Consider the following 27,264-nt stretch of genomic DNA (forward strand, 5'->3'; position numbering starts at 1 on the left):
CTACCCTTTAATCCATTAGTTCCTTAGAAAACAAGAGATATGAAAAGATTTTGTTTATAGTATTATTGCAGTATTATTTCCATTACCAAAAAATTAGCCATAATTCAAATGCCCCCAAATAAAAAAGCATTCTATTATGTTAATAGAATGTACTTTATGTGGCTATTAAAATCATTTTCTCAAAAATATGTAAAAATAGATGAGATGTCAAATATAGCATATTATTAAGGTTAAGTGGAAAAAGTCAGGATATAAAACTATATGTATAACATGATCTCAGTTATATATATGTGTACATGTTCATAGAAAGGATAGAAACATATCAAAATGTACACAGTGATTGTTTCAAAAAGGATGATTACAAGTGTTCCTTCCTGTATACTTTGGTATAGCTTTTTATTAATATATAGTCAGACTATTAATCATTTCTGATATTTCTATATCACATTTATACATTTATATAAAATTATATATGTATGTACATAAGTGAAAATTGGACATTTAAAATCAAAAATAATTACAGAAACACCCTAATTCTTACAAAATAATTTTTCAAAGTTGATTTTTGTCTGTTTTGGTCAAAGAAGTTTTTCAATTTTCACAGATACTTTTTCATGTCACAAAAATAAAACCACTGGGTAATTAATAGATATTCCTCTGACAAAGTGCCATGTAACCCACAGCAGTGATGTGGTCTCAGAGTTTCAAGTTTCCAGATAATTAATTTACATGGGATATACAATGGTGGTTTTAGACACAAGAAAAAAATACAACAGAATTTTCCACAAAAACTGAATAAGTTTTTTATCATATTTTTACATTATTGACTTGATGTCTTAACTTTAAAAAAGGTTCTTTATACAGAAGCATAAATCAGAGTTCATACATTTGCCCATGTTTGCGTTTTATCAGCTCCCCATCACCTGTAGGGTAAATTCCAAACTCATTATTGCACCTCCAAAGACACAAGACCCTTCAGAGTCTGGCCCCTACTCGCCTGCCTCATCTCTGCTTGTCAACCCTCCGTTCCTGCCTCCCTACACTATTGTCATAGGAATGGGCATTCACTGAGCAGAAACACACCTTGTCCACTCTATGAGGCTAATTCCCCCAGCACCACAGGTCACCCCTCAGATGTCACCTCTTCCAAGAAATCATCTCCCCTTTCTCCTTTCTTGCAGGCCACTCCAGGCTGTCTCTCTGTTCCTACAGCTGTGAGACTTCCCTTAATAATTACACTCACCACGTTGCATCTTAACTGTCTGTGTACTTACTGAGCATTCTCTTCTAGAACATCAGCAAGGGCAGAATTTTTTTTTTTTCTGTTTTGATAATTGCTATATTCCCAGTACCTAGAGAAGTGCATAGAAGATACTTAAAAATTTTTGAATGCTTGTATGCCCAAGGGAATGAGGAAATGAGTGATTGAATGACTTCATCAGGGAACTTGAGTATCTAAGAACGAGGTTCCTGGCAAAGGGCATAGGTGGTGCCAAAAAGAAGGGGGCGGGAAAGGAAAAAGACGACACAAGGAGCCTGGTGTTTTGGTAAGGTGGGAAGAGTTCAGAATTTTGTCAGACTTTGAAAAGTTCCTCAACTTGCACCTATAAAATGGGATAATATACTCATTAGGTGGTTGTGAGAATTACTGAACTATAAATATACAACACAATGCCTTTCATATAATAGGCATTCAGTCAAACATTTGACTTTTTCCCATCCCTTACTTTGCGGTTTGGTCTAGGTATTTCTATATTGATGGAAAACAGTCATAAATTTCTAGGGGAAATAAATGCATTAGACAAATTTTTACTTTGATTTTTACAAAGATAAGCCATGCTAGACAGCAGCCATAGCAAATGGAAGATGCCCAAACTCTGCCAAGGTTAGGAGTCATGGCCATAGGAGATGTAGGTATGTGTGTAGCCCATGCTGACACGGGCCTTCCTTCATTACTCAGGGGTGAGTTTTGTACAGAGAAGAATCTTATCTATTTTAATGGTGGGACATAGGGGTATTCCCAGAGCACAGGAAAACTTCTCTCTTATGGCTTTCATTACCCTTTCTATTGATGAGACAAAACAACATACAATATTAAATTCTGTCCTAAAGCCATTTGGCTAAATGTATAGATGTCTAGGGCCAAAAGTACATTCATTGATTTTGGGATTAGAATCTATTTATATGCTTTTCAAACAGATATTTCAGGTCACCTTGAAATGCAGGTGCTTGCGTTAGGCTGCATAGTTGGGGACGCCGGTCTTACTACACGACAAAAGTAGGATCCTCAAGATCATTAGAGCAGCAGGCTGGCATGGCTACCTACCACTGGCCTCTTCCTGGTGAGCTGACATTCTCAGGGATGTTGAATCAGGGTTTTTCAGAGCAGACTGCTGGATCCAAGAAGCCTCACTCAGAACCCCTCTGGCAAAAGAGACTTTTGCCCCTAGAATAAGTGTCCCTGCTGCCAGTATCATAGAGATCCAGTAAGTTAATTTAAGAAACACGGCTTTTATTGCCCCCAAGAAGGCCTATGTTTCCTATATCTGGTGGCAACATAATAAATAGCCACTCAAGTGGTCATCGGCTTTGACTTGTTAGCTTACCTATCTTTGCACTGCACCTGCTGTCATGTGGGATTTTGTCAGTTTTTCAGTTGTTGGTGTTTGTTTTGTGCTCTGCACATGTGAATATGAGACAGACTGTATACAAAGATAAATACATTTCTCCAGAGTGTATTTTTCACTGGAAATTATCAAAGTTACTATATTTTAATGTGCTGCATTCTTTTTTTTTTTTGGTTTGGTTTGGTTTTTTTTTTTTTAGACAGAGTCTCACTTTGTTGCCCAGGGTAGAGTGCTGTGGCATCAGCCTAGCTCACAGCAACCTCAAACTCCTGGGTCCAAACAATCCTCCTCCCTCAGCCTCCTGAGTAGCTGGGACTACAGGCATTCTTAATTTGGTTCATCAATTTCCTTGGCTAATACCAGCTGAAACCAGATAAAGGGCAGTTGGAGCTGAAGGCAGGAAACAGGAGCTCAGGGAGGTGGGATTCACTGTGGTAGCTTGGCTGCATTTACCTGTCTGGGAAGAAGCTGTTTGTTCAGAAGCAGAGGAGACAGAAGTGGTAACAGGAAGTCAAAGAATAGAAAAAGAGAGCCTCACTGACACTGGGAAGAAGGATGAGTAGCCAGATACAAAGTAGAAGTGAAAGCCAATTGCACCTGAGGGAGACTTCCTGAGGGCTGTGGTTTGGCCTTGGGGAAAGTGCAGGTGGCAGTTAGGACCTAGGGAAGTGGTTGTGAGAGAAGAAATCTTCTCCAGCACTGCCACGGTATATGGAGCTTCGCTTAAACACAGAATCCGAGACAGGTGATGGATGGATGGGTGGATAGACAGATGGATTTATAGGAATATAGTAGCAATTTTAGGGCACACCAAAGATGCCCCCTGACCAAAGTTTTCTTCCCTATAGGCCCTCAGGGATGCCATTTTAGAAATCCTTGAGTTTTTAAATGGATGATCCTTAAATCTATGGGTCAAAATGAACTTGTTTAGAAATTTGTGGGGTGGGGCCTATGAATCTACAGTTTCAGAAATTCTCCAGGTGAGTTTTATATACACTGATGTTTGAAATGCCTGGATGAAGATGGTGTCCCTTGTCTGGTGTTCCGTACTGAATGGATCAGGTTCTTTCTAATAGACAGCTGACTGGGAATCAGGCAGAAAAGAGAATAAAACAAGGATTATTTGGTGGTGGGGAGAGAGGCCTCCCCTCTCTCCAAGTGTCAGCGGAGGGTCCCAGGCAGTAAGAACCTCCTCAAAGTATCATTAGGACTGTTTTGGGGGGAAAGAGAAGACTCAAACTATCATGGGTGCCACTCAGATCTCAGGAGCCCCCAGCCTATGCATTTTTCAAAGTTTAGGTAAAATGCCAGCTCCTCCACAGTTCGTGCCACATCCATCCACCTGACCCCAAAGAGAAGTCACCTGTGCTTCTGAACTCCCCTGTAGAATTTGTCTACACTTTTAATGGACTTCATTTATTCAGTTAAAATATTTATTGAGCACCTACCACATGCCAGACACCATTCTAGGCATTGAGGCAGAGCAGTGAACTAAAGAGACAAAAATATTTGCCCTTATGGAGCTTAGATTCTAGCAGGGGAAACAATAAAAGTAAAATGTATATCAGATAAATGCTAAGAGGGAAATACGTCAGGAAATAGTCATAGGAAGTGCATGTAATATAGGAAGAAACAGTAATTTTTGATAGCCAGAGAAGGCCTCTCTGAGAAAGTGACATTTGGGGAACAAACAAATGAGCAGGGAGAGAGAAGGGCGCATCTAGGGAAGTACATTAAAGTCCAAGGCCGTTAGGGGCAAGAGCCTGCGCCGGTGTTCACAGGGTCCTCAGGGGGCCCTGGTGGCCGGAGGGGAGTAAGGAAGGGGAAGAGTAGTAGGAGATGGGGCTGGGCAGCTATGAGAGGACCCTGCCACATAGCCTCAGAGAGGCTTTGTAGATAGGTCTCAGAAAAGTTGTGTCTTTTATTCTGAGCAAGATGGAAAACTATTGACAAATTTTGAATAGATAAATTTCATGTTCAGTCTTAATTTTGAAAACATCACTGGCTATTTTGTTGAGAATAATTTAGGGGTGGGGACAAGTGTGGCAGAAGGAAGCTTGGTTTTAGAAAGTCACAGAAATAATCCAGGGGAGAGAGAATGGTGGCTTGGGCCAGCATGATGGTGGCAAGAAATGATCCAACCCCGGATGTAGTTAAAAGGTGGCGTAAACAGGAAAGGGAGGCATGAGAGAGAAAGAGAGGGGTGAAGGAGGATTCCAGGGTTTAGAGCCTGAGCAACTAGGAAAAGGCTGTTGTTATGTACTGCAGGGGGCAAGGATTTGAGGAACATCAGCTTCCAGCCATCAGACAGGGTGAAATCATCAAGGCAGCGAGTGTGGAAGTCCGAGGGCTGAGCTCTGGGGCACTGCAACATCCCGAGATAGGACATCAACTACTCTGCTTTGCAAGGGGGGGAAGGAGTTTCCAGGGACACAGGACTTCCAGGAAAGGTCTGGGTGCGCAAACTGCGATGACTGATCTCTGGCTCTGAGGTTAGGGAAAGAAAAAAGAAACCCATGGAAAGGAGTAGCAGAAAGGTGGGAGACACCTCACTCTGGGAGCCAAGTAAGGAAAGAGTCTCAGGGTGAAGACAGCGCTCAACGCTGTCAGATGCTGCTGAAGGGGCAAGTAAGATGAGGGCTGAGAATTAACCACTGGATTTAGCAATAAACAGGTCACGGGGGACCTTGACGAGAGCAGTTTCCATGGTAGTTACAAGGGACAGGAAGCCTCTACCCAGTGGCTCAGCATCAGGAGAATCTCTGGGACTCCTGGAATCATTTATTTCAGAAAGAATCTGAGCACCTCCTAATTTCAAGCACTGATTGTGCTGGGATCATTGGGAAATATAAGGATGCAAAAAACAAAACAAAACAAAACAAACCCTGTCCTCAAGAAACATCATCTGTCCGTCAGGGAGAGGACGAGCTCACAGCTGACTCTACATCAAGGCACAGAGCGCTACATTACACAGTCAAACAGTATAATCACCCCGTACTCCTCACACCTCCTCATACTTTCTTGACTAAATGAAACTCTGGCTAAATCCACGTCTCTGCTCAGTCCTGAATGTATTTGTGCAGCAGAACATGGCTAGGGGGGAACAGACAGTGGTTCAAGCATCTTGGTCTACTTGGGCTGTCCTACAAAATACCAGACTGGCTGGCTGAAACCTCAGAAATTTACAATCTCACAGTTCTGGAGGCTCAGAAGTCCAAAATTAAGGCCCTGGAAGATTTGGTTCCTGGTAAGGGCCCTCCTCCTGGCTCACAGATGGCCACCTTCTCGCTGTGTCCTTACATAGCAGAGGGAGCGATGTCTCTCTCTTGCTTTCTTCTTCTTATAAAGCCACAGTTCTGTTTGATTAGGACCCCACCTTTATGACCTTATTTAACCTTAATTACCTCCTAAAGATCCTATCTCCAAATACAGTCCCCTTGGGGGTTAGGGCTTCAACATTTGGAGGAGGGTGGAGGGGTGGAACACAATTCAGACCATAGCAAAGAGACAGCTGGAGAGGGAAACTATAAGGAGCAAAATAGAACAACGCTTTCTCCTGTGCAGAAAAGGAACAAATCCCTGGCAGGGTGGGGAACCTGCAGCCTTCTGATTTCAAGATTCTTTGTTTTTACGCACTAAAGGAGGCAAGAAAAGCTTCATCTTTCTCTGCCACACCCCTTTTAATGAAAGGATTTGTTATGCAAAATTTGGATTCCGTCAAAAGGCTGTACTTAAGGACCTAGACGGCCACATTTCACCTTAAGGCTGCAGGTTCCCCACCCCTGCAGGGAGCAAGAGAAGGGTGTTTGTTTTAAGGTGGCGTGATGAGCCTTTGGGGCTCTCTGAGTCTGAAGGGTTTAGCGCTAGAGATATACCACTGAAGCCAAAATCATGGGTGATCTTTACCTTAGGAATCAAACTTGGTCACTCAGCATCCTGAATAACATGTGTGCAGCAAGACAAATCTGGCACCATAATTTGGACAGTAACTCAGCCAATGATATTATTTGTGTATATGAAGTCTAAGAAGTATTGACAAAATATGCAAATTCAAATTTTAAAACTCAGGAGAACATATTAGAGCTAAAACAATTCACTCCTTTTTGGCCAAATAGCTGAATAAAATTCCCTCTACAAAGTTACGGTTAAATATTTTTACTTATTTAAAACCCTGACCCATGTCACCTGTCATTATCTGTACATTGTTTGTGATACTCCTCTAGTGGCCTAGAAGAGCTGGCCTCACTAGCATACTTGAAGATTTGGGAGGACCACAGCATTTTCTTTTTTCTTTGCCTAATTTGATGGTAACTGGTTTCTTAGCAAACTCTGAAGATAAAATCAGAGGCAGGGTATGAAATACCAGTTTAACAATGGCCACTTCCCACCCAATGAGACAAAGAAGCAAAGGACCTAGTAATTTTTATGACAATGAACATTAAGGAAAACCTTCAAAGCTCCTAAGTCTCAGGGACTTAACAACTTGTGAGGGCCAACCCCATTGACCTCACAGGTCCTTCCTGCAGTCACAATGCTGTTAAGTCATGCTTGGGAAGATGCCCCAGAAACGTGCCTTTAGTTAGGATGCAATCAAGATTCCTCAGTACTTTGACTTTCTAAGAAAGAAAAAAAAACGGTTTCCTTTCAAAAAATCAAACCAACAAAAAATAAAGTGGGGAAATCAAGCATCATGAGTGCAGGTACTTATCCTACAGACTACTTAAGGTCTCTAAATTTCTCATAGTTCATTCTCTTACTCATATGTTTTATTACATATAAATGAAATAATAAATCCCAAAGAAGCCCCTCAGATGGCTTGAGCACAATAGGGTAAGAAATATGCCCTTTTATTTCATTATAGAATGGTTTGATCTCAAAGAAGTTCCTCAATGTCTCATAGAAGTACCTGTGAGGATATGCTCTTCTAGCTGACTGTAGGGTGATGGGGCGATGAGGGAGAATTGGCGTTGGGGGGAGGGGAGAGGCAAGTGTAAAACAAATTAGAAGCCTCTCTTTAAGCTTAGCCATCTGTACAGAAACTGCTCTCAATTAAAAAAAAAAAAAAATCCTGCCACTGCAAAAATTCACTTGCCATAGTTCCTGATCTGATTCAGCATTCTGGTTGCCTAGATACAGATGTAAACAAAAGTGCCTCTCCTAGAGCCTCCCAGACTGCCGAGGAACAGCCAGATGCACCTGATGGCCCCCCTCCAGGCTCAGCCAGTGACCAAGAAAAGAAAGCAAGTACTTTTCTATAATCATATTAAAAATAGAACATTTTGCTTAGCTTTTTGAAAGCATAGGCTTGCTTAGAGAGCTTTAAGGAAGAATGGTTTTTCTTTATACTCTTCCCACATTTCCTGTTTGTTCCACCCTGACAAAGTGACTGATGGTAGCATAAGCTGAAAAGAAAAATGGTCTCAATCTGTAAATACATTAACTGGATTGACTTGTCATATATGGAGCTAAAATTTTTAAAAAGTTGATAATGATTGATTTTTTATGAAGATTCAAAATGAACCATGATAAACTCAAGGTATAGACTTTATCTCTAACATGAAAAAGAGAATAGCTAAATATAGGGGTTTTTTTTATTAGTACTTGTCATATCTTCCCCATTAATTAAAAAGAACTTTCAAAGAAGCAGTGTTTTTAGATTCTTTTTATACACTTAACCAGCAGATGCAGCTTCCTGTTATGGAAAGAGCTAGCATAATATCGAGCACTGATTTTGGGTATCTATTGGCTGTACTGCACACTAGCTGTGGGCCTTTGGATGATCACTTAACCTCTGTTTCCCTTTCTGTAAAATGGGCTAATTAGGCCTATCATCCAAAGTTGTTGTGGGGTTTGTCTTAGGTAAAGTGCTCAGCAGGTAGGAAAGACTCAATAAATAAATAGCTACAGCATGATTATTATCATCATATACATGATCTTGAGCAAGTCCATTACCTCTCTGACCCTCAAGATCCTCACCTATAAAAGTCATCTTAAATTCTTTCTGTAATTGGAAGGATTTCATCTGCTGAAAGTGACTAATGTCATCCTTACACTAACATAAAGATAATGATGCCTACCTTACAGGGCTGTTGAAAGAATGAAATTGCATCACATAAGAAAGTATTTTATATAGTCCACAAAGTCAAAAAGAACTATAGCATTTTAAAGTATTATGATGAAATAGGTGAAAACTCGTATGTATAAACAAATACAATAGTAACCACCAAGTTGTTTGATTGTGAGACAATTGTTATATATAACATCCTAGACTGCAGGAATAGTGATAAAACAGAACTGACCCCTTTATTCAATTAGCAAAGATGCAAAAATTTAGATACTGTCTCAGATACATAAAAATTGCATTAAAAACTAAAATAAATGCACCACCATGTTAATGGCTTTTGTTCTGGGTAGTAGAATTACAAGTAAGAATTTTTTTCCTGTATCTTTAACTTTTCTATATTTTTCCAAATTTTCCTCCATTGTCACATTTCACATTTGTCCCTTTCAAAGTGTGTATTGTAGCTGTAAAATAAAATAGATATATAACTAATTGTTATACTCCAGAAAGAGAAAGGAGGACAATGGCCTAGTAATTTAGTGCCCTTGAACACAATATTCATCATACTCTTTAATTCCACAAATATTTAGAAAGGGCTACTAGTTGCCAAACGTGTTAGGCAGGGACCAACCAGTTGGTGAGAAAATAACAAAAATAGGGCAGTGGTTCACGTTTGTAATCCTAGCACTTCGGGAGGCCGAGGCGGGCGGATCGTTTGAGCTCAGGAGTTCAAGACCAGCCTGAGCAAGAGCGAGATCCTGCCTCTACTAAAAAAATAGAAAGAAATTAGCTGGACAACTAAAAATATATAGAAAATATTTGCCGGGCATGGTGGTGCATCCCTGTAGTCCCAGCTGCTTAGGAGGATCGCTTGAGCCCAGGAGTTTGAGGTTGGCTCGGAGTGTGAGCTAGGCTGACGCCACGGCATGGCACTCTAGCCCGGGCAACAGGGTGAGACTCTGCCTCAAAAAAAAAAAAAAAATAGGTACAGGGACACACACACATTTACAGACCAGGGGGAACAATGAAGAGGTGAGAGGGAAAGAACTAGCATACAGTATGTGAGGATCCCAGGGCCCAGATCTGTTCCAGAAGGAAATGGAAGTGAAAACACAAACCAGACAGAAAACCAGTCAGGTCCTCTAGGAATCTAATTCTCGTAATGTGGACACTGAATGCCAGTGGAGCAGCAGATGCATTCTCTAGGGGAAGACCAGGCTTCTGAGCATCAGACTCATCACAGACCCCAATCGGCAATGGGGAGGGGGCCCCAGCACTGTCACGGAGGTTCACTAACTGCACTGTGAGCTGGCTCCAGCCTGTTCTGCTTGTCCACCACCAAGAGGGCTGGGTCAGGAGACATTATCGTCAGGTGTTCTTTATCGGCTTCCTTGATAATGAACTTACGTTTTTATTTTCCTTTAAGGTTTTTCGGAGGAGGGAGTTTTCCATTTAAGTTTCTTAGGCCTTAAGAAATAGTAGTTCCTTAGGTATTTGCAAAAGAAATTCTCTCTGTATGTGGGTCTTAACATATTCTGCCCACCATTATAGTGTACAATAACACGAAGCAAGAAAAAATATCCTAGGAATATATTTTAAGTTTTTAGAAGGAGAATACCACTCATACTCTCCCTATTAAATCCTGTTCAGTGATAGGCTGTTAAAATTAGAATAAATTTGTGTTTTGTTTTTTAAACTTAAAAGAATATTACAGTTTAAAGCATTTTCAGCATATGCAAAACAGTGAGTACATTTGCTATCCTTTTTCTGGTCATAGCAATGCTTCAAATTATCAACTTTCATGAAAATAGAACTTTCTAGTAGTACCATTTTATTAGATTAGAAGTTGTCAATTAAGTATGCATATAACCAGCTATTTTTAATACTAGTAAATATGTACATGGCTGTGCTTTGTGATTTTATTTCTTATTGACTATAATAATCTGAATCCAGGCACTAAGATAGACTAGTTTTCTAGATTTGGGCTTTGGTTTTGAAAATTAGCTGATTCCCCTGAGGAATAATTCATTCTGTAAGGCCTTCTTGAGTAACTCAGTCAATAATCACTAGATATTTTGTTTAAAAATTGCCTAAGAATAATCTATGCTTTGACTTTCCCAAAAAGTTTTTTCTGACTATCATACCAAATCTATGAAATATAGCTCTCTAGTGTCTCCATAGAACTTAATTTTGGTGTTAATCATTAGCAATACAAAGGGGACATGTGTAAGATTAACTGGGCTGATGGTCTATGATATACAGTATTGGGTATTTACCCAAAGGAGAAAAAATCATTCTATCAAAAACACATGAGCTTGAATGTTTATTGCAGCACAATTCACCACAACAAAGATGTGGAATCACCCAAGTGCCCATCAATAAATGCGTGGATTAATAAAATGTGGTATATGTATACTATGAACTACTACTCAGCCATAAAAAAATGGTGAGCTGATACCGTTTGTAACAACCTGGATGGAACTGGAGATCATTCTTCTAAGCAAAGTATCACAAGAATGGAAAAAAAATTCCACATGTATTCATTATTAAATTGGAAGTAATTGATCAACACCCATGTGCACATATAATAGTAAAACTCAATGGAAACCAAGCAGGTGGGGGGGGAGGAGGAGACAGGTAAATTCACACCTAATGCGTATAATGCATGGTATCTTGCTGATGGGCACACATGTAACTTTGACTCAAACTGCACAAAAGCAAGTTATGTAACCAAAACATTTGTACCCCTGTAATATTCTGAAAAAAAAATTAAACCTAACTGTGTAATTTGGGCACAAGAATTATAGGAGAATAATTTAAAATATATACATAAAAGGAAAAAATTATACAATAGGAAGATACATCTGTATAAGTTACCAATTTTGTTTGTATATGTTTGATTTCCATGAGCCTGTTGCACAACAAGGTGGAAATGACAAGGACAAGTACTGTAAAAAAAAAAAAAGAATAATCTATAAAGTAGTAAATGATATATTTTTAATCTGTGACTTTTCTTTTAGGTAAGATTACCTCCAGCCAAAATGTCAACCAAGAATTCTACAGATCTAGTTGAATATGTTGACAAGTAAGTTTTTAAATTATGGCTAGTTTTACCTATTAACTCCATTTAATGACTCAGTCAGATATTAAAGTGCCTGAATGAGACCTTTGAGTTAAGTTCTCTGCTTTCAGAAGAGGCTAAACCATCTCAGAAAGACAAACTGCTCAAATCTTTTCCTTTCTGATGGACTGAGCAAGCAAATTTTATTGCCTCCACTTTAAATAACTTCAGTCGATTCTGGTAGATTTATGGGTTAAGTAATACCACATAGGCAGTGAGTGACATTCAATAATATCACAGATAGCTAACTATGACTTCAACATAAACCAAGAAAATCTGTTAATATTTCATGATAAAAACACAGGAAATTTTAAAATATATTTAATTCATCTTTAGAAAATTGTTTCTGCTATTTACAGTACCATACCTGGAGCTCATCCAGGGAAGGTCTACAGAAGAGGGACAAGTCTGGGCACTGGGAAATGTAATAACATACTACTGATACATGCACATTGCTCAAAATATCCTAGAATTCCAGTTTGTAAAGGTGGGATTACAGAGGCATTGTGTATTAATTTGAGTTGTTTTCTATTTCATATGTTGAAGCAAGATTTGGTCTAATGCTTCCAGTAATGTCTTCAAAGCACTTGGGATTTAGTCTCAGCCCTTCTGCTAATTTGCTGTGTGACCTCAGTCAGTCCCATAATGTCTCTTGGCTTTGGTTCTGAAATTTGCAAAATGAAGAGATTGAATTAGAAACTCTCTAGGGTTCACCGCAGCTTTAAAATAATTCTGATTCTAAAATATGCATCATGACCACAGAAGAAAAATGACTAAATAAGTGAAATGAGTCAATGTGAAGAGAAAAATCTAAATACATATTGGACTTGGATTTTTTTAAATTACCATTAACCTTGAGAAAAATGAAGATGATGAAATTTTAAATTCATTGATTTTTATTGCACTATTTTCCCTATTAAGAACTTCCCTGTTCTTTAGCCAATTAAATTTAATACATTCCAAATAGTTCACAGTATTTCAGCCCCTCTTTTTATTCTCCCCATAACTTGTATTTGTTTATGTCACTATGAATCTATAATCTAGAAAAAAATGAAACCAAACATGAGGAAAGGATTTTTTTAATGTTCAAAACCTATGACATTTAGACAGATTTTTTCTTTTATTTAGATAAAGAAATTTTTGTTGTTGTTGTTAAGCACAATGTGGTATGCACAAAAATAATAATTATAAATAGATATATTAGCTAACCTTATCTTCCAAGGAGAAGAGGGAAATTTTTTCCTACCTGGCTCTCTACAAGACAAATGGAAAATAGAAATAATTCTTCTAATCTGTCAAATATCAGTATGAATCCAAGTGGATTTCTTTAGCCCAAGCTGTTGACCTACATCCCAGGAGATGAGAAAACAAATTATTGGAAGATAGTAACAAACTTAAGAAATCCAAGAAAACTTTTTGGATTTCTTGGATTCCAGAGAAACTAAAATTAAGAGAAAGAGAAAGAAATAGTCTATAATTCAAAGCAAAAGCATGATGAAGACTATCTGGCTCCAACATTTATTTCCACCTTCATCTCTCCCTTATCCCTTGTTACTGTCTAAGCCACATATCTAGAACTTTCAATTTACTACCTGAGATGATTAGTTCTCTTTTTGACCCTCCTCTCTAATCTCTCAGAGCAGACTGCAAGCTCCCTGAAGGCAGGGACTCTAGGCCTTAAGATTTTTGATGCCCCTACAGTTGCCTATCATGGTACATTTTAATATTCTTGATAAACTGTAGCTGACAGATTTAGTGGAGAGTAATGGTGGAACAATTGGATCGTTAGAACTCTGTTTAAAGAAGTAGATTTCTGGGTAACTGTTTAACCAAAACCAAAAGGGCATTTAGACATTTCAATCATTGGTACAGACAATTTGAATTGACATATTTAATCCAATAAAATAAACACAAAGAACAACAGTTTTAAAATTAACTTCACCCTTCAAATCATAGTTTTCACGGGTGACAATAAATGTGTTGATATGCAAACAGGGTACGTAAGTAAAAGTCATTATGAACTCATTAAATGGCCTGAATATTTATTACATGTTTTCAGAGGCTTAACCTACATGGGTGTGTTTATAGGTAATGCTATCAACAAAGAATAACAACTCAAAAAGTAAAAATCCAGCAACAAAAAAGGCAATCCTATCCTCTGAAAAGGGCAGGCTAGAGAGATGCACCTTTAAAAGCAAGCTGAGTGGGTGTGTTTACAGAGCCTTTCTTGGCCTCAGGCAGCTGGAGCAATATTCACACATTATTATACTTGTTAAATGTTAGATCATATTAATAATCTATGGGATGGGAGAGGTAGAATGTTTGCAGTCATTGATAGCACAGATATGGTGACATTATATTAAAGGCAGTAAATAATTCTGATTTCCACATTTGTTCATCGATTCACAATGAGCAGACATCTACTGATTTTATGACAGTGTGTCATGTCCAATGCTCATTTAAGCTTAATTGGGCATAAAAGCACCAAAGCCTTTTTTTGGATTCTTCGTCTTCTGCTGGTGGACGGAGCACTGAACAGAGGTCAGGGCATCTCAGGTCTACTCTTGAATCTGCCTCTAATCAGCTATGCGACCTTGAGAAAAATAAAATTTCTTCTCTTCTCTGAGCAACGTCTGCCTCCTCTATGAAATGGGGTGGGAGTTTCAAGTGATCCATGATACGCACTTGCTATTTCTCAACTCTGCCCACAATTTCTCATCAACATTCTTCTGTGTAATGAAGTAGGTGGCTAAGATTTAAGAACTACATTATTCTCCCATGGGATTTGTTAATAATTTTTAATGGAAAACAAATTCTGCTCATAAATCTTTTTCTTTGACTATCCTGAGGGCAGGGCGGGAAATGTTTCTCACCATCTGATCAAATACTTTCTCAGGTCTCTTTCATCTTTAAGATTCTTTGGTCTTCAAAAACTGCTTATTGCCATTTATTCACTTAACAAATATTTATTAAGCACCTACTATGTATCAGGCACTGTGTTAGGCACTTGAAGAGTCACCTGTGAACAAAACAGAGATCCCTCCTCGTGGAACTTTCATTCTAGCAGGAGGGAGGGACACACATTGTTAGACAGATGTGTGTCAGCGTTGGCCTCATTGAGAAGTTGGCATTTGAGCCAAGACTGGGAAATAAGGGGACATCTGGAGGACATCTGGAGGCCATGTGGACATCTGGAGGAAGAGCAAAGGTTCTGAGGCAGGAACATTCCTATGGTGTCGCAGGAACCGAAAGGGGGCAAGGATGGCAGGAAGAGAAAGGAGAAAAGCACACACTTGAACTACAACAGTATCTGGGATTCAATATGAATCCTGAGTTTCTGCTGCCCATGGAGAAAGTTCCAAATTTCCTGAACAAAAAGGAGGCAGGGAAACAAGGTTGTTTTATACAAAGGAGTTTTCCAGCCTGGGTCATTGCCAATATATATCTCAGGAATTCTCTCAGGAATACATTTTGTGAAGATGAGGATCTGGCTGACAGCCAAAGAATGGTATTTAAAATTTGGATACATAAAACTTTCAGTAGGTCAAATGGGAAAAATAATAAATGACTAACGATTTCTCCTTGTGAGTGGAATGTGGAATTCAGGGTCTGAAAGTATTCGTTTTCCAGGTTTTTCTTAGCACCGTGGCAGACATTTTATTATGCTGTGATGCACTGCTTTTGTTGCTGCCTGATGAAGACAGATATTTCACGTTACGATGCAAGAGAAAGGAAGACAAACGCTGTTGGCTGAGCTGTCTATGGTCAGGCCGTGTTAAGTTGGGTGGCACTGCCATCAGCCACAGTGCAGTCTTTTATTCTCTCTCTTTCATCTGCTCACTGTCCCCACCTGTGATGGCCAAGACTGTGTGAGTGGGCATGGCCACAGGAATTGGCATGACCCACAGTGACTGCCCAAATCAGTCAGGGCAGGGGCTGCCCACATGGTGCCAGTCCCTCCTGCCCCAAGAGGCTCTCTGGATTCTTGTCATAGCTAAGAGCTTCTGCTCAAGCATAAGAACTCCACTGCGGCCGGTCTTGGTTCTCTAGAGCACAGAGGGGGGCCCCTCCAAACAATGGGCCTCAGAGAGGACCCTTAGGTCCCCAAGGAGAGATGTGAGCCAAGCAAGAACAGGTGACCAGAGTGAAAATTCTACGATGCTAGAAACAGGTTACATACTAAGAAGCAGAGGAATAAACACAACTTATTACTCTGAGAAAAGTGCAGACACAACAGGAAGAGCCACTAATTACCGTGGTGTAGCAGAAAGAGAAGAGGTGCATTAAAACATTTCCCAGCTGGCTTACTGATAACCTCCAAGCCTCAGTTTCCTTCTAAATTGAGAAAAATTGTACTTATGCCACAGGGTAGTTGTGGGAATAAAATGAAAGTGTTATGTTTATACTAAATAGAAGTAAAATAGTGTTATAATAAGTTCCTTACATTATTCCTGGGCTAGGAACTCCCCTCAAATAACTTACCATCTGTATCGGTTTCCCAGGGCTGCCATAACACAGCACCACAAGCTGGGTGGCATAAAACAACAGAAATGGATTGTCTCACAGTTCTGGAGGTTAAGTCCAAAGTCAAAGTGTCAGCAAGGTTGATTCCTTCTGCGGGCTCTGAGGGAGAATCTGTTCCATGTCTTTCACTTTGCTTCTGGTGACCATGGGCAAGCCTTGATATTTCTTGCCTTCTAGATGCATCACCCCAATCTCTGCCTCCATCTTCATATGGTGTCTCCCTGTGTTTCTGTCTTTACACAGCTGTCTTCATATAAGGACACCAGTCATATTGGATTAGAGGCCCACCCTACTCCAGTGTCACCTCTTCCTAACTAATTACATTTGCAAAGATCCTATTTCCAAATAAAGTCACATTCTGAGGTACTGGGCTTTAAGACTTCAATACATAATTTTGGAGGTACACAACTCATAACACCACCTAATAATTACAAATAATTATAAGAACACATGTGTACCACACTTACAGACATTACAGAGCACTCCAGGTACGTTATTTAAATCGATCCCCTCAGCCAGTTAGGAAAGTTAGGAGTCATTTTCTCCACAGGACAGAGAAGGAGCCCTCTTCTGGGCAACCTGAGAAAGGATAAAGGTAGGTAAGTGGTAGAGACAGAACTTGAACCCAGGCCTTCTGATTTCAAGTACAGCATTCTTTCCCCTGGAGACTCACATAAAAACCCACAGCCCCCCAAAAGAGCAAGGTAATATGGGAAAGTGTCTCAGGAGGGTTAGAAAAAGCTGTGGAAATTGCAAACATCATTAAAACAATTTATTGCTATAGTTTACATATGTTTTACCTCTAAGTATGACCTAGACTTCCACCCTGCCCTGTCCCTGTGTCATCCTTAATGCCTCCATAAAAAAGAAAGCCAGTCACACTAGGAACATCATTAATTTTGCAGTTTTATTGATAATTCTACTGAACGTGAGGAGTTTGCCTCATAGAGCACATGAAGTTTCACTGGAAAAGATCCACACCCAGAATCTTTCTCCAGTCTCTTCTGGGCTGTGCCACGATTTGGAGTTGTCTCTTTCTCGGGCCCTTCCTGGTGCAGGCCCCTTGCTGGCCTTAAACCCATTGGCCTTGGTCTTGCTTCTTCCTGGACTGTGCCCCCCAAAACTCCAATTGCCTCCCTCATACCCTAGAGCATTCAGCTCTACAGAAAACTCAGCAATGGAGATTTCTACAGCTACCAAAATCCATCTTCCAGGGTGGTTATAAACAAGGAACAGAGAAGCTATAGAAAATACTTTTTTTTCTATTTCATCACTCCCCACACACCCACAGATTATTTTTTTTGTGAAACATCAAAATATTCTCTAAAATTTCACTTTAGATTTTTTTGCAGGCCTCTATACATTGAGAATGTAACTAGTTTATGAGATTTTATAGATCTCATAAAAATGTAGACATTCTTCTTCAGTTATGCCTTTTCACGTTCTAGAAAAGGGTTTAAATTTTCAAATGTTAGTCTCTGAGTATTAAAGGTTGCCAAAATGGTTATCAGAACCCCCTGAGTAAATTTAGTGCTCTATTCACAAGAACAGAACAGGCAGGGAAGGGAAAGGCTCCGTGTACCAGTGTCGCTGCCAGCTACAGCACAGCTGGTGTAAGTCACACTGAACGGCGGAAAAATAGAACTCGGAGTTTGTGGAAAATCTGTTCAGATTTAGTTGTCAGCTACATAATCAATGATCTATGTAAAGCCCAAATAGCTCCCTAAAAAGGCTCCCTAGGAATTCTTCCTCCTGTGGTTAGTGACTCCATCTGGACAAGCCTGGAATATTCAGTTATTTCTTTTCTTTCACAGTTAAATTTAGATATAGGTCCCAGTGATATACTAAGAAAAAAGTGAGGTTTTGTTATTTACTAAAAGAATCAGGGTGGCCACAACTTGCTACTAGTGAAAGGCCTCAGTTTTTAACCCTTTGGATGATCTGATGATTTGAATAATGGTATCATCGGGAATCTCTGTTAGAAAATTGAGAAATGTTTGTGTGTTTGTTCTTCCAGTGGTTGATTTAAAAAGGTCAATTGGGCAACAACATTCTCTTTCCTTATGGCCATGGAAATACTGAAAAAAATACAAGCTGTTTATCTTATAGGAATCATACAAATAAAATTAAACAGAGCATACTTCGGTGCTTCACTAAGCATTATTAATGAGTAATAATAATAGTACTCCAGTTAATAGTAAATCTCAGGCATGAAAAGAAATTTCAAAAAGGAAAGTTTGTCACTAATTATAAATTAACTTTTTAAAATAAACTTTAAAAATTAAGGAAAAGAAATAACTACGGTCCAGCATTTGTATAAGTCACTTAATGTCTCCATGGTTGCAGGCAAATAAATACATTTGCGTGGCTGTAGGCACTGTCCTCCTCAGAGGCTTCCTTCAGTGTGACAATAGCCTTAACACTGAGGCCAGGCCCACAGGCAGCCACAGACTGGCACCCGAGCAGAGGTGGCGACCCTGCTCCATTGGTCCCTCTGCTGGCTGGGCCCTGCTTCCTCATTGCTCTTTCTAGATACAATCTTGACATCAGCCAACAGCACCCCCAAGAGTGCGTGCACTGGGCCCTGCTAACCCTGGGCTTGGTGCAGCTGTGTGCATTGGTTTCACCGCCCCCTACTACATGTTTCTCACTGGTTATCTCAGAACTTACAACCACACAGCACAACAGGCTTTGTTGGCCCTGTTAAAAATGAAGCCGTTGAAACACTTGGTCGATAAGTGGTGGAGCCTGTATTCTACCCTCAATCTGTCTTGCTTTCCAGCTTGTCAAGCTGCTCTGAATGCCTACAGAACTGGAGAGCTCATATTTCATTTTTCACACTTCAGTATTTCATTATATATCCTGCCTTACATCATTCACCGATTCACGTGACCAGCCTTAAACTAATCAGGGCTGTTCAGTCCTGATTAGAATCACCTAAGTGTTTGCTTAAGGTGCATACTCTTGCTCTCCCTGCCTGCCCCAAGATTATGATTTAGTGGGTCTTGGTAGAGCCAAGAAATACTTATTTTAATAACTTCCCTCCCTCCCCCTTCCCTGTGAACTATTCAAGTTTCTTGATGAGAAATACTGAATTAGGCTGGGCACGGTGGCTCAAGCCTGTAATCCTAGCACTCTGAGAGGCCGAGGTAGGTGGATCGTTTGAGCTCAGGAGTTCGAGAGCAGCCTGAGCAAGAGCAAGACCTCGTCTCTACTAAAAATAGAAAGAAATTATATGGACAGCTAAAACATATATAGAAAAAATTAGCCGGGCATGGTGGTACATGCCTGTAGTCCCAGCTACTCGAGAGGCTGAGGCAGGAGGATTGCTTGAGCCCAGGAGTTTGAGGTTGCTGTGAGCTAGGCTGACGTCATGGCACTCTAGCCCAGGCAACAAAGTGAGACTCTGTCTCAAAAAAAAAAAAGAAATACTGAATTAGAATAAGTTCCTGGAGGGGCAGAACCATTATGTATTGTGTATGGACTACAGTAGATATTTAATAAATACTTGTTAACTGATATATTTTTATTTCAACTGACATATTTATTGGGACGTTACTAGATACTGATATGGTATTTTCAGCTGAACATAACAGAAAATCCAATCAAAAATGGCTTAAATGTGAGGACATTGATTAGTTCACATAACAAAAAGTCTAGGATTTGGTTGAGTGGCTTAACAACATCATCAAGCAGACAGGTGTTTTCTGTCCTTCCTCCCTGTCCTTCTCGTTTCCTTCATGATCACAAGATGGCTTCAGCAGCTCAAGGCATCACCCACAAACATGACAACCAGCCAAGAAGAGGGAAGTTTCTTCTCATGTGTCCCTTCTTGAAGGCAAAGAAACCTCAGCCAGAAGCCCCACAGCAGGTTTCTCCTTGCATCCCATTGGCCTGAATTGCTTCACATGCTCCTACCAAAACCAACTACATCTCAACTCAGAAGAATGGAACCATCATGATTAGTTTGCTCCCCCACCCCCCAGGGACATGGGAGACAGGAGGATGAACTAAGTCAGGCAGAAGTGGGGGATGGCCATTCGGAAGGTAACCAGCAGCATATGCCACACTGAGAACACCTGGGAGAAAGCAAATTCTAAATCTGAGGGGATATGCAACATAATTTACAAGTGTTTGTATAGGACTGAAGACTGGAGATCAAATACTTTCACTGGCAAATCCAGACTGCAGATTGTCTAGACACCAGAAAGAAGCACTAGCTCAAAGAAAATAATGAGCCAATCTGCAGTCCACTGCTGGAGTATGTGTCACCATTAGTAGGGTGTGACATCCTCTTCCCATCTGCCTCTGACTCATGCGTCCAACCCAGGGTGGCACTGTCAGCATGGTAGGGTTTTAGAGGAATGGATTTTATATAATATATGAGGTAGCATTTGGTCATTTTCCAGAAGAACATTTTTGAGTCAAATGAGTGGTAGATGAAATCTGACTAATGAAACCCCATACCCAAAGTCTTCTTTGTTTCTCAGGTGTTTGGGTGATAGGAAAAAGGAACCTCACCCAGGTGGAGGCTATTTTATATTGCTCAAGATAGTAAACTATAAACCTTGAGGGTCCAACAACCTGTGACTTTATGGGGCCATTTTTTTCCAACAACTAAGATGTAAGGGAGCAGTCCTGTTAGAGAAGTCAGTCAGTCAATGAATATTTATTTTCCACCTACTATGTGCCATGTGCTTTTCTCAGTCTTATTTACACTGTGGGGAATAAGTTACAAAAGTGCCTGCACACAGGGAGCTCTCATTTTAGTGACAGGGACAGAAAATAAACAAAAACAAATAAGGTAACTTTAGGTATTTCAGACAAGTGCTTTAGAGAAGATAAAAAAAGGGTATTATGATAGAAAGTGCCTGGGAAGGCTTGTCTGAAGAGAGGAGATGGGAGTTGAGACCTAAACAATGGAAAGGCGGCAGCCATGAAGTGACTGAAGGAAAGAGTATTCCAAGAAGAAGGAACAACGAATGCCAAGCCTCTGAGCTACAAAATAGCTATGTGTGTCCCAGGGACAGCAAGAAGGCCTGTATGGTTGAATGAGAGTAAATGGAGGGAAGAGTGGGAGGAGACAAGGTTGAAAAGGAGAGCTAGGATTTTATTCTCAGAGAATGGATGAGCTGTATATGTGTTTTAAGTAGGCAAGTACTACCATTTACACTTTAGAAAAATCACTCTAGCTGTTGTATGGAGGATACACTCTTTGTTAGGAAGCAAAAGTAGAAGAAGAGATACTGGTAGCCAGGACCAAGCTAGGAAGAAAGAATTAAGGAAACCATTAATTTGGAGCCTGAGGTCACTTCTAGTTGTTATTTCTGCTGCCACTCTATTAAGTCACATGAGTAGCATTAATCAAATTGTGTTCCCTGCTTCTGCTTGCAATGATGGAAAAATGAGAGAGTTAAGCTTAACATTTGGTTTTGGAATGCATGAGTTCCAAATTGTGACCCTGACATCTCCAAGGAGTATAGCCATTCCTCCCTCTGTCTGGTAAATTTCCCCAATCTGGTCTTCCAAATCACTAATTCATTCTTTAGCTATTTCCACTGTCATATTTATCCTATCATTTAAAAAATATATTTCAACTAGTATATTTTTCATGCTTAATATTTCTATTTGTTTACTTTGTTGTTTTCTAGGTTTTTTTAAATTTTGCTAATATCCTCCCTCATCTTCTCTTTTAATATGCTTGTTAGCCTTTTTAAAAACTTGTGTATATTTTAGTATTTCTCTTCTGTAGCAACCTGTAATCCAGTAGGCTGTTTATTTATTGGTTAGTTGGTTTTTAAAAAGGCTGTGCTCCTCAAATGTCCAGTTTGGCCTGAAAACTCACTTTCCCCTGGGGATTTCGGCCACACTCTAGTCTTCAATGGAGTTTTATCAGCTCCACTGAGCCCAGGAGTGGGGTATGGATGAGCCCCAGACACCAGAAAACCACAGACAACCACTCCCTTTCCTATAACATAACTTCTCCTGTCAGGTCTCCACCTTTTGCTTCCCAGGAAGAAGCAAGTTTAGGAGAACAGTTGCTTTCTCATCCTTGGGCATTCAAAGATGGAACAATGTGGAAGCAATTGCCCAAAATCAGTTGTTCCCCAAGTTTGTTGTTATTGTCACTGTTTTAGCTCCTTACCAACACAGGCCCTCTGCCCTGCCTGATCCCTCATGAGAGAATATCTCAACCAGAGTTTTACATTTCACATGAGTAGGAGCAGTTGGTCCCAAGGCAACAAAGTAGTAAGAACAGACCTACATCATTATTCTCTTGCCCTACTTTATCTTCCCACAGGCCTGCCCAGCTGTCTGTTGCCCCAGGTCAACGCAGCCATCTGAGTCAGGTTGGGCTGCCCAGGAAACAGACTCTGACACAGAGACTGATGAAAAGAAGGCTTACTATAGAGCACACTAGGATCAACATCTATGGAAGGGAAGGGAAGGCGGTGGAATTGGGTGGAAGGAATAGTTGAGCTGTGATGCAATGCCAGTGAAGACTTCAGCTGGCCCCACAGGGAGCTCTGAAGCAGGGAAGACCCTTCAAAGGTGTTCTGAGTTAGAGCAAGTGTGCCAGCGCCAGGCCTTCATACCCACACATTGGCTAGTCACTGAATGCAAGCTCACCTTGGCAAGGTGAATCCCTTCACAGAGACAGTCTCCAGAAAACACCCAGAGCTGAGGTCTGCCAGCCCATAGCACTCCCAGAAGTTGGAAGGAATAAGTTCTTCCTTCCTGAAAGGGGAGCTGGGTGGCATGTCACCTCACACTGCACCTATGGCACTACCTACACATCCATTAGTTTAAAATAGCCCGTGCTGCCCCAGGGGTTTTTCACAGTACTCTTTCTCTCTCTACATTCTTCCAGGTTTTATGGGGAAAACAGGATGGGACGCCAGCGGTCATGCTAATTCAGCATTGTTGTCAAAACCATGGTCAGCCCAGGATTTTTTACCTGAAGAATTGTGTAACTCATTCCCTTTCTTTCTGTGCTTTGTCCCAGATGAGCTGTCACATTCCCCTGGGGCAGACTTCCTTTAGCTGACATGTTGACACTAACCCTCAACTCCCCTGCTCGCTGAAAGCTTCTATTTTCCCAGGAGGCTGAAGGGGATGAGCCCTCTGAAGACCCAGCCAGAGCTGAGCAGAGGTGCGCTGGGTCTGCAGAGACAACAGGACCCCTGAGCAAGGGGGACGGCAGTATTTTCCATGGGACCAAAGTCTGCTCCGTGAGTCCCACAGAAGCCCCCATCATTTCTCAGGCCCCGTGCCCCACCAGAAGCTATGGTATCTGTGATAGGGTAGGGACCAAGGTGGGTGGTGGAGGTGCAACTCTTCTTTTTGAAAGCAACCTAAGTGTAAAAATGTCTGTTCCCTATCATACACACACCCACACACGCGCGCACACACACACACACACACACACACAGTCCTGCCAGTTCAGGTAATCTCATGATCTTCACTCAAGCCTTCAACTACCCTTTATTTTTCTGATAACATCCAAATATCTCTATCTCCAGACACACTTCAGACTATTCAGTGGGCATCTCCATATGGATGCCCTTTAAAAATCTCAAATTTGTTTCCTCCCCCCAAGCCTAATGCTTTTTTTAAAAAAATCTCAGTCTTGACAAAAGTAATTATCATTCATTAAGCCCAAATCAGAAATTTTAGAATCTCTCCCTCTCCCAGGCCCATTTCCTATCTATCTCAAAGCTCTAGAACTTCTAGGTTCTTAATATTTGTAACATCTGTCCTCCTCCTTTATGTCCAAAATCACCATCTTAGTCTCAGATCCTCCTCATTTCTCACATAGATTACTGCTTATATAAGTTGTCTATTGCTGTGTAGCAAAGTATTCCAAAACTCAGTGGCACAAAACAACAAATATTTATCTCACAGTTCCTGTGAATCAGGAATTCAGAAGTGGCTTACTGAGTGATTTTGGCTCAGAGTGTCTCGTGAGGTGGCAGTCAAGATGTCAGTTGAGTTTGCAGTCATCTGACGGCTTGACTGGGGCTGCAGGATCTGCTCCTAGGATGGCTCACTCGCATTGCTTTGGGTAGGACACTTCAGTCCCTTGTTGGCTGCTGTTGGAGATCTCAGTCCCTCACCACATAGACCTCTCCACAGGGTTGCTCAATATGGCAGCTGGCTTCCCCCAGAATGAGTGAGCAGACAGATAGAGATGAAAGAGAAAGGGAGAGATGGGGAAAGAGAGAGAAAGGGAGTGCATACACTCTCTGGAGGATTATCCTGGGGTAAGAAGCAAATTGCAAATGTTGAAAGGCACAACAAAAGTAGCTTTCTCTTTCAAGAAGTTTATCTGAAAAGGGAAGCAGTAATATACTAATGCCAATAGGATCTACCAAGATTTTACATGTTTTTCACCCTTACACTAAATATCCCTAGCCTTTGTCTTTTTCCTTTTCTAATTTACTTTGTTCATCTTCATTGAACTTTTGATTTTTTTGCTAATCTTTACCTTTAACCTATTATTTCTTCCAGCTGTTAGTAGGCAGCACTCTCCTCAACATAAAATTATCAGGTATTACATTTATGTGGATCCAGAAACCATCTAACTTGGCTTGTTAGAATAGTAGGTAAAATAAAGAGTAAGGACATTCCAAGGGTGATTCTGACGCAGAGGTTGGAGACGACCTCTTCTCTGTGTCTCACACAGCATGGACTCTGAGTCTGACTGCCTAGGCTTCAATACTGGTCCCACCATTGTTATCTGGGTGACACTGGGCAAGTTATTCAAGCCCTATAAGCCTCAGTTTCATCATCTTTAAAATGTGGTAATATTAATACATTCCTCACAGTGTTATCATGAAGATCAACAAATGAACCACTTGAAGTGCTAGCCACAAGGCCTGGCTTTTATTAAATGCTCAAAAATGTTAGCTATAACTATTTTAAAGTGCAGGAGTAGTGTATGGATATGGTAGTGATGCTTGTGACGGCTCAGTGACGTTTTCTTCCTTCTTTCCGAATCTCAGTTTCTAGAAGTGTGCCGTCTGATACAATAGCCACTGGAGTGCTTGAAATGTGGCTTGTCCCAATTGAGTTGTGTTATGAGTATAAAATACATAGTGGATTTCAAAAGTTTAGTATAAAAAAGAATGTAAAATATTCCATTAAAAAAGTTCATATTGATAATATGTTACAGTGACATTTTAAACATATTGGGTGTCTATTAATAAATATATTATTATCATAATTATATATATTTCAATAAATATATTTTAATAAATATACTACTTTAATTTCATTAGTTTTTTAAAAAGTTTTCTTAATATGGCTATTAGAAAGTTTTAAATTATATATGAGGCTTGCATTGTATTTCTCTTGGGCAATTTTATAAAGATGAATTATGAAGCTACTAAATCAGAAAGAAAAAATATGTTACTATACTTTCTTTATCTGCACAGCATGAGTCCTTCTTCTTTCTTAATGCTCCAGCCAGTTTCTTCTGACTTCACTGGGCCTTTCTGTTCACACACACTGATCCTTGTACACAGTCATCACTAGGGTAACAACAACAATGTTTGTCGCCAACTGTTAACCAGCTTCTGGCACTGCCCAGGGGAACTTTGTTGTAGAGAGCAAACAACCAATTTCTTATTTTTTAAATTCCTTTGGCAAAGATGCTTGATATAAAATTGATGGTAAAAAGGAGGGCCGAGCACAGTGGCTCACCCCTGTTATCCCAACACACTGGGAGGCCGAGGTGGGAGGATCACTTCAGGCCGCGAGTTTGAGATCAGCCTGGGCAACAGAATGAGACACTGTCTGTACAAAAAAATGTAAAAATCAGCCGGGCATGGTGGCACATACCTGTAGTCCCAGCTACTCAGGAGGCTGAGGCAGGAGGATCACTTGAGCCCAGGAGTTTGAGGTTGCAGTGAGCTATGATGATGCCACTGCACTCTAGCCTGGGTGACAGAGTGAGACTCTGTGTCACCTTCAACACAGTGTTACCTGTGACAATATAACCAAGTCATAGGTTACCTAGGTCTAAAAAAAAAAAAAAAAAAAAAAAAAAAAAAAAGGAGAAAAGAACAATAGCATAGCATGCAAATATCACTGGTAACCAACCTAATACACATTCCCTCCTTTGCTGATAAAAGTCCCAATTTTGCTTAAGGCCGCAATAGTGCCCAGTTTTTAAAAAAGAAGTTACAAGAGGTGATCATATGGCACAGGTTCAGCCAATGAAATACAGACAAATGTGTCCTGGTGAGTCTTTTAGAAAAGCTGTTTTCTTGATATTAAAAAGGAGGGATGGGAACAAACTCCACTGGCGCACACATTTTATTCTTTGCCATCCGTCTTTTCTATCTGGAATGGGGACACAATACTTCAAGGTGGAACAACAGCCTTGAGACCCTGAGGGTGACTGTCAAACACTGAAAGTGGGCCGGGAAGCCAGAAGGAGCCTGGGTGCTTGGTGACTTCCTTGGGCAGCTACAGTAGCCCTGGACCATTTACCTCTAGACTTCTTGTTACATGAGCCAAATAAACACTCCTTATTCGAGTCACTCTCTTTGGGTTTCTGACACACACAGCTAAATACAACCCTAGCTGATACTTGCAGTCTTCAGAAAATGCTAATGTTCACAATCTGGCCCCCAAATCTGCTGTTCTCGGGACATTTTCACTTCCAAGAAAATTTGTCACCATTAGTCCAAAGCAAATAGTTATTCTGGCTTATGCAGTGGGAATGAGTGTGAATTATTAGGCCTTGACTTTTTATGATCCAGCATATATAACAGTCATTTTTTAAAAGATATATACTGTATATCTATATATCTACATAAATGTATAGATACAAACAGATATTTCCTAGAGGGCAGGGGCTTTGTCTGTCTCATTACTTTACTCCTAGTTCCTAACAAGACAAAATCCTCTTTTCCTACGCTGCC

At 40.4% G+C, this 27,264-nt stretch overlaps 1 protein-coding gene across 1 annotated transcript in view; it reads left to right on the forward strand.

The window, feature by feature from the left end:
* Positions 1-7,211: 7,211 nt before the first annotated feature.
* Positions 7,212-27,264, forward strand: part of FAM81B (family with sequence similarity 81 member B) — a 61,598-nt gene continuing 41,545 nt past the window's right edge. The window contains 4 exon segments of the mRNA XM_069492727.1: positions 7,212-7,240; positions 7,242-7,327; positions 7,758-7,867; positions 11,709-11,773. Coding sequence (XP_069348828.1) covers positions 7,212-7,240; positions 7,242-7,327; positions 7,758-7,867; positions 11,709-11,773 — 290 coding nt within the window.

Source organism: Eulemur rufifrons, chromosome 17, assembly GCF_041146395.1.
Source record: "Eulemur rufifrons isolate Redbay chromosome 17, OSU_ERuf_1, whole genome shotgun sequence".
Lineage (NCBI taxonomy): Eukaryota > Metazoa > Chordata > Mammalia > Primates > Lemuridae > Eulemur > Eulemur rufifrons.